We start from the raw sequence: 9,001 nt of genomic DNA, 5'->3' as shown, positions 1-9,001 counted from the left end.
TGGCCAATGCTGATTATTTTTATCCTTTACATTTAGATAACATCTATGAATGTAAAAATTGTCTTTCTATATGTTTTATGTAGTGTGAATGTAAATATACATATAGATGTTAAACTTGCAATTTTTTTTATTTTGGAAAAGTTCAAACATATATACAAAATTGGCAGAACATTATACTAAACTCCATGTACCTATTATATAGCTTAACCAATATCAACTCATTGTCAGTCTGGTTTCATCAGTGTCCCTCTACATCTCCCCATTTATTTTGAAGCAAACCTTTGCATAATTACCTGGTATATTGTTAGAGACACACACATTCATGGTAAAGTACATTATCCTAAATAAAAAATAATGCTATGAACAAAATATTGTAAGAGCCCCAAAGAAGCAATTAATTCTGCCTCAGAGAACAGGACAAACTCAGAGAAGCCTTTGAAGAAGGAATGACATTTGACTTATACATGAAGGATGGGTAGGGATTTGCCAAGTAGAGAATGGAAGAAAACACATTGTAAGCATTGATGCAGTATGAAGAGAGGGGTACAAATGTGAATATGCATGAATGAGTGGAGAACAGGGAATAATGTATTTGAATATTGAGGCACTTTGGAGGAAGCTGCGGAAGATACAGCAGAAAGATGGTCTGTGGTTATTCTGGGAAATTAATGATTATAGTTAATGTGTATAGAAATATTTTTTATAGCTTTATAAATAAAATATAAACTACTTTTTCTGTATTTTGGTAGGTTTATGACACAGTCCAATTTTTAACAATGCTGAAATCAAATGACTCCTTGTTTGCTTTGGATACTTTGTCTTTTGAAAGACCAGATGAAGTTGAAAAGTAAGTCTGCCTTAAAGAATGATAACGTAGTATATTGTTTTAGACATTTTTTATTTTTAAGGGGTTTTAATTTTTTCTCTGGAAATATACAAATGAAAAATGAGGGATCAACAGAATGATGTTTCAGGTAAACATGGAAGTCAGATAAAGGGAGTAACTGAAGTTTAACATCTTAAATGTCATAACTTAAAAAATAGAGTAGATTCTGGCCTGTTTGGCTTTCATGTATTTGCATTTCTGGGTTTTTTTCAGATTATTTTTAGCCAAGGTAAATACTTGAAGTAATGGTCAAACAGTAGCCCTGGACAAGGAGTGATGGCACCTTTTGGCAACGGAATGGGCAGTGTGCCAAGGGCCAAGTGTGTTGGCCAGATTCAGGGCAGGCAGGAAGTAGGGGTGGAAATAAAGATGTGGCACTAAAGGAAATAAGAATGGAGAATAGATAGTATGTTAAATACAGGCTTTTAATGGATTTTCACATGTGAATTGTTCTCAATTCTAAGTTTTCTGTGTATTCTCTTGTGTTATCTTTTTGTAAAAAAAAAGGTTTTATTTTATTTATTTATTAAAAAAAATTTTTTTTGGTGTTTATTTTTGAGAGAGAGAGTTTGTGTGAACAGGGAAGGGGCTGAGAGAGGGGGACAGAGGATCCAAAGTGAGTTTTGTGCTGACATCAGCAAGCCTGATGTGGGGCTCAAACTCACGAATCGTGAGCCAAAGTTGAACATTCAACCGACTCTGAGCCACCAGGTGCCTCCAAAAAGATTTTATTTTTAACTAATCTCTACACCTAATATGGGGCTCAAAATCACAACCCTGAGATCAAGAGTTGCATGCTCCACTGACTGAGCCAGCCAGGTGTCCCTGTATTATCCTTTTTTTAAAAAAGGAAGCATTGTGTAAAGTATTTGTTGCTTTATTTTTTTCATTCATTCAAATCTTCAAATATTGATTGAATGCTGAAAGGGGTATAAGAAGGATGAAACAGACTTTTACTTAAACAGAACATAAAACTGAGGAGATTAAGCACACATATGGAAAGGCCATTAATAAATAATGCGACCATGTAATTCATTATCTAGAGTAGGACACTTTGAGAGTGAAAGAATGCATCCATTTGCACAACACGTGTTAATCAGGACTGGCCTGCGCAATCATATGGTTGCCAGGACTGGCAACATATGGTTGCGTTTCTAACAATACAATGTCAGGAAAGGGTGCAAAACAAATGATAAGCATATTTTCATGCAATGAAATTTCAGATTTCAAGGGAGACCTGGTACAGACTGATCAGGTTAGGCTTTATGGTAGTGGGGAGAGACGTCAGGAAACTTTGGAGGATTTGATAATTCTGAGAAGCAAAGGGGAAAAGACCACTTGAAGGCAGAGTTTAACAGCAAGAAAAGAGAATGGAGGTGGGGCAATTTGCAGTACTTTTAGGAGATAGTGTGTAAAAAATTTCCTGGAATAGAGGATTCATAAAGGAGAGACTGTGGGACATAAAGTTAGAAAAGTAAACTGAGGATAGATTGTGGTGGGAGATAAATGTCAGAATAAGGATCTTGGACATGACTGTATGTGTTGAAAGCCACAGAACTGAATCAACAAACATTTATTCACTAATATGCCTAATTATCTAAAGGACCATGCTATTATTGATGTGAATGGAGGTAAATCAAAACCCTTGTGTGTTTATGATCTGGGGGTGGTATCAGACTGATCTATCTGTCCATCATCAATGTTTTTATTACCTCTATATAGACCTGCACACAGACACACACAATGCAGTAGGACTGTGATAAATATTATAGGTTCACATAGTAGTTACAGAGAGAGAAGGGAGACAACCTAGGAGGATTTCATGAGGATAGGACTTGAGCTGGATTTCGAATGAACATAAGCTCTAGTACTTAGAACACAATACTCAGTGAATAATTATTGAATAGGTTAATGAAGGAATGAAACAGTTGAACTTCTATGGGTAGATAGGGCAAAGGGTCATGTACAGTGGCAAGCAGTGTAAAGGAAATGTTTTTGAACAAAGATGAAGGACAGAATGTAGCATCTATTTGGCATACAAATAGTTCACTTTGGTCTTGACTTATGGTAAGTAGTGTAGGAGAATTAAAATTGTAAGGTAGCCTAAGGCCACTTGAAGTTTGGCATTATTTGGAAGCCACTAAAGTATTTTGAATGGAATAAATATGATGAAAACAATTCTAAATTAATGTGACAGGAGTGTGTAATATATTAGAGACAGCTGGAGGCAGTGAGGCCAGTGAAAACCCTTTTGTTTTTAAGCAGACATAAGTTGATTAGAGCCTTGATTAGAATGGTGACAGTGGAAAAACAAGGAAATGATGAATTCAAGAAGCATTATAAGAAGATGAAGTAAGACGTATATGTGTGGTTATAGTGGTAAAAGATATTACTGTGATTTGGATTCTGGATGGCTGAGAGAAAAAATAGGCAAATCATAAAGAAGATTTGATTTTATTGGTGGGGGCTGAATAGTAGAGCTAGATGTGTGCTTTTTGTATCTTGTTAACATCTTTCTTAGATTTTCTGAAATAGTCTCTGTCTAGAAAAGAGTTAATACATCAGGCCTAAACTGCTGTCCTTGAAAAAGTCCTGCTTGCAAGAATGGCCTTTGGCTGGAGTCAGAACTTTAGGAAAGTTCCCACCACTTACTGATAAGAGTGGCTCAGTGCCTAAACTGTTTATACAGATAATATGGTTTATGCTGAACATCTGCTTTTCTTCTGAGAATCTAGAATTTAGGTATGTACCAGACAGAGGATGCCCACATGATTAGTCCCCAGTAAAAACCCTTGGCATTGAATCTCTAATGAGCTTCTCTCATTGTCAACACTTCACACATGTTGTCACAGATTGTTGCTGAGGGAATTAAAGGTGTCCTGTGATACTGTACTGGGAAGGGATCTTTGGAAACTTGTGCCTGATTTCCCCTGAACTTTGCCCCATAGTCACGAGTAGGACTGAATGATGAGTCCTGTGAATCAGCCCACTGCATCATTGGCTCTGGGGTGATCTTGGGGACCCTCTGACATAATACTAAATTTCAGATGTTTTGGCCTATCATCAGACAGTCTGTCAGACATTGTTAGATAACGTGTTGTAGGTTTTTGATTTGGAAAACATAGTTGTAGTAGCTATGTGTTATATGCTGTGAAAGGCAGAAAAGTAAAAGGCTGGGTCTCTCACTTTTGAGGGCTTAAAATTCTAAATGAAGAGAGTAAAAAGCAAATCATAAGATCCTTTTAACTTGGTGTAGGCAGTATATGTGATGCTTTTCTCAACTTTATTTCCTGTCACTTAATACTTATCTTTTTTTCCAATGAAGGACAAATCAACTTTGATTGGAAAGTAAATATTAAAGCATTATATGTTAATAGGATCATGGGTGAAAGATAAGGAGAAGTAGTTCACAGTGACAACAGAGTCACAGAGTGGCAAAAATCTCAACAATTACTGTAGGTTTACAAAGGGATTGTCAGTTTCAACTGGTTTCTTGGATTTTCTGGGGTTTGTAGATGGTTCTGGATCAAGAATATTTGGATTAGTACATTAATTTGTAATAATGTTTTAGGAATGTTCTAGAGTACCAGCAGTGGTGTCATTTACACACTGATGACCCATGATTAGTTGTAAGGTGTGTCATAAATAATTTATTATTTGTGATAGTTAAGATGCTAATGTTTCAGAATGATTTACTATTTTTTATATTGGAGAAGATTTAAGATTCTTGTCACAAGCGTTTGAATTAGACAAAAAGAGACGGAGTTATAGCCATTATTTAGGTAGCATATCTCACATAGCAGTGCCATTAACCCTCTGACACACAAGAAAAAAAAGATTGAGCACACTGCTGTGTACAGGGATACATCAAAGTCACCACAGAAAGTTAATTTATAGGATATTTATCTAAGAGTCTGTAATTGAGTAATGTTTAATTAATAGATAGTTTCTGATGTAACTTTATTAACATATATATTCACACTTTTATATTTTATACAGCTATCCAGACATTGAAAAATCATTGGATTGGTTTCTCCCACCTGCGCCATTGATATCAGAAATTCCAGATACTCAGGCATTAGAGGAGGAAATAGAAAGTCATAAACTGTTAGGTAAACTATCACATATTTGTTATGAAAGTCATAAACTGTTAGGTAAACTATCACATAAACCCATGCAGCTTATGTCAGTGTAAAAAATCTAGTAACACACTAAAGTGTAATTCCTTTATTTTAATGGAATAAAATAAAGGAGACTTCTTTTATTCAAAATAGTGCTCACCAAATCTTAAAATCTAAAACATTTTTCATCTCATTACATACATATACATACATATGCATATTATATGTTTACGATACACTGTCGCACATATACATGTTCTATTGTATGAATTTGTTTCCTCTTACCCTTAAAACTGTCATTGTCATTTAGTTTGTTTCTTCCCCTTTACTAAAGATAAAGGAAACCTTTACCAAAACAGATTCCAAAAAACAATATACAGAATATTATATATAGTTTGGTACCATTTTTATAAAGCTAAAAATAAGCATACTCAATATATGTGATCTAATGTGATATTGTTGATAAAACTTTTATTTTTAAATTAGGTGATAGTTCGTATACGTATATTTTCTTAAGCTTTGTAATTTGTATATATTTTGTATATGAAAATGTACATTATTTATATTCTTGTATGTACCAAATAATATATAGAATATATAGGCTATATATACTATATATAGTATGTATAAAGTATATATAAAGATGGAAAAACAAATTTATGCCCTAACAAGGCCTATAGACTCCTGACTTCTCAAAGATGCTTGTAAAGTCTCTGTAAAGAAACCTTTAACATTTTGTCACCTTGATGAAAGCATTCCTTTATTTTGATTTTAGAAGCAATATTACAAAGTTAAAAGGATTGTATCATGTATTTTAATACTGAATCAAATTCAGTAACATTTTATGATTGCTCATTGTATTTCTGTGTGTAAATTAGTTATATAAATTTTCAAATCTTCATAATTGTATAATTATATCATTTCTAGTAGATAAAATACTTAAATATTATAATTATGGCTATTTCTGTGAGTCAGGAATTAAAACCTGTCCTATAATATAGTTTTTATATAAATTTCAAATTTTAGTAATTCCTGATTAATTTCTGAATGCCCTTCAGTGATATAATATACATTACTAGTTACAATTACCTGTATCTCAAACTTTTGAAAAATTTTATTACAATTTTTCATGGTCATTTTGAAAATTTGTTTTCATGAAGAACATGTATTAATCAATATATTCCATTTTTGTAGGTCAGGAAAAGAAGCCAAAAATGTTACCATCAAATTTAAAGATAACTAATGAAGACACAAATTATATTTCACCAACACAAAAATTCCAGTTTGCCTTTTCCTCAAAAAAATATGAAGAAGATTATCTGAATTTAGGAGGGGCAGGTAATGATGACTTATCACATGTTCCTGGCAAGCTGACGTATGGTTCTTCTCAGAAATACAAAAATCACATTGGCACTGAGATAGCACCTGAGAAAAATGTTCCAGATGATACAAAATTAGTTAATTTTGCAGAAGATAAAGGAGAGAGCACATCAGCCTTCCGAAAAAGGTAATTAATTAAATGAAATACACACTATTCAGTGATAAAGTTAAAAGTTATGTGTCTTTCCAGAAGTATGAAGTATGATAGAATCTAAATGGGAAAAACATCAACAACAAATAGAGTCTATATACCAGATGCCCTGTTAACTCTGGGATTGTAGTCATAGGTTCTTGCCTTCAGAGTGGTACAACTTAATGGGAGAAAGACAGTAAATAACTAAAAATAATTTATTAAATGCTTTGTAGTATGACAATTATTTTGATGAAATATATGGTTAAAACAAAGGTTCTCAAACTTTTTGTTGTCAGGACCCTTTTACATTTAAAAATTATTGGGAATTCCCAACAGTTTTTGTGTATGTGATTTATATCTATCAATATGTAACCATATTAGACATTAAAACTGAAAAATTTTAAAGGCAAACATGTTAGTAATATTATGAAAATTGTTTTGACCTTATGAACTCTCTGAAAGAGTCTCCACCATCCTTGATCTCATGGTTCATGAGTTTGAGCCCCACTCGGGATCTGTGTTGTTAGTGTGGAGCCTGCTTAGGATTCTCTCTTTATCTCTCTCTCTGCCCCTCCCCCTCACACCAGCATGCTCTCACTCTCTCTCTCTTTCTCTCTCAAAATATGTAAATAAATTTAACCTTAAGGAGATATAGAATTAAACTAAGGACAAATAAAGAAGGAGAGTATTCCAGGCAGAAGGAATACTATGTGCAGAAAAGACCTAAGGTAGCACAGAGCTTGGCCTATTCTTAGAAAAATTCCTTTTGTTTAGAATCAGAGGGAATGCTGAGGGATAAGGTTTGGAAAGGCCAGGTCATTCAGAGTCAGGTAGGCATGATAAACTTTGTGCTTTTTCTTACAGCACTGTTTCTTTTTTCTTTTTTCTTTTTTTTAATTTTTTTAACGTTTATTATTTTTGAGAGAGAGAGAGAGACAGGTTGTGAGTGGGGGAGGGGCAGAGAGAAAGGAAGACAGAATCTGAAGCAGCCTCTAGGCTGCGAGCTGTCAGCACAGAGCCCCATGCAGGGCTCGAACCCATGAACCGTAAGATCATGACCTGAGTTGAAATCTGACGCTTAACTGACTAAGCCACCCAGGTGCCCCTTTTAAAGGCACTGTTTGTTAAACTGTGGCCTGTGGACCCACTGTATTAGAATCACTTGGAGTGCTTACTAGAAAGTTGGATTCTTGGATCCTACCATTGACCTATTGAATCATAGTCTAGATAAAGGTAAGGATGGAACCCAGACCATTTTTAATAATTTTTTTAGATGATTGTTGTGCACACTAAAGTTTGAGAACTAGTGTGCTGAGGTCCTGCATTTTAAGCAAAGGAGTAAAATTAGATTTTTAAAAAAAATTTAAAGTCCATCTTGGCATCAGTATGATGAATTAGAAGGGATCTAGGATGCACTGTGAGAAGTTACTTAGAAGGTTGTTTTATTAGTCCAGGTGAGAGAGAGTGGGAGCCTGATGTAGACTGTGGTAGCAAGAATGAGAGTTCAGAGTGATTTATGAGATTGTATCCCATAGGACCCAAAGGATTATTAGATATGACACCTGGACTCCTAGTTTTCTGGCTTGAGCCCGAATGATGTAGGAGGGTAGTGCCCTTTCGTGATCTAGAAAACTAAAGGAAGAACAGGTTTAGAAGAAGGCGATGAGTACAGATTTGGACATGTTGGTTTTTTGGGGTTTTTTTTTTGATATGTTGATATTAAGTACCTATAAATTGTCTAAATGGAGAATTGGATGTATGGGTTTAAGATTCAGAAGAGATCTAGTTGATAGTTTTTGTGTTCTCTGTGACATAAGAGATGAAGTTATTTATGGAGTTTGAGGGGAAAAGGTATTAAGCAAGTATGAGAAAGGTAGAAGAGATTATGGAAAATGGGAAAGCAATTCACTTAGAATAATAACAGGATTGTTGGGTACTCTAAAGGGCCCGATTGAGGTTTATGTCTATGCATTTTTGTATAATAGCTCTATTAACATATAATTACATATAAATTCACTCTTGTGTACAGTTCATTGGTTTTTAGAATAGTCACAAGAGTTGTGCACTCATCACTACTATCCTCAAAAGAAACTCTGCATTCATTATTGATCACTCTCCTTTCCAACTCATCATCCTCCCCTCTCCCCAGACCCTGGCAACCATTAATCTTTCTGTTTCTATGGATTTACCTATTCTAGACATTTCATGTAGTGGAGTCATACAGTGTCTGGTCTTTTGTGTCTGGCTTGTTTCACTTAGCATAATGTTTTCAAGGTTTATCTGTACTATGTCATATATCAGTACTTCATTCTTTTTATGGCCAAATAATATTCCATTGTGTGGACAATACCATATTTTGTTTACCCATCAATTGTTGCACATTTGAATTGTTTCCACTTTTTGGCTATTACTAGTAATGTTGATGTGAACATTCATATACACATTTTTCTGTGAACATATTTTTAATTTTTATTTATTTTT

General features: G+C 34.3%; 1 protein-coding gene across 4 annotated transcripts in view; it reads left to right on the top strand.

The window, feature by feature from the left end:
- The first annotated feature begins 738 nt into the window (after positions 1 to 738).
- Positions 739 to 9,001, top strand: part of HFM1 (helicase for meiosis 1) — an 89,430-nt gene continuing 81,167 nt past the window's right edge. For 3 of the 4 annotated variants that reach the window (XM_043575549.1, XM_043575545.1, XM_043575548.1), the window contains exons 1-3: positions 739 to 847; positions 4,886 to 4,998; positions 6,202 to 6,514. In XM_043575549.1, coding sequence (XP_043431484.1) covers positions 777 to 847; positions 4,886 to 4,998; positions 6,202 to 6,514 — 497 coding nt within the window. In that variant the 5' untranslated portion in view covers positions 739 to 776. Of the gene's footprint in view, positions 848 to 4,885; positions 4,999 to 5,025; positions 5,041 to 6,201; positions 6,515 to 9,001 lie in introns of all 4 variants that reach the window. The other variant, XM_043575546.1, reaches the window with a different exon arrangement.

This window comes from Prionailurus bengalensis, chromosome C1 (assembly GCF_016509475.1).
Source record: "Prionailurus bengalensis isolate Pbe53 chromosome C1, Fcat_Pben_1.1_paternal_pri, whole genome shotgun sequence".
NCBI classification, from domain to species: domain Eukaryota; kingdom Metazoa; phylum Chordata; class Mammalia; order Carnivora; family Felidae; genus Prionailurus; species Prionailurus bengalensis.
The sequence above is the reverse complement of the archived record's forward strand: the minus strand, read 5'-3'. Positions and strand labels throughout refer to the sequence as shown.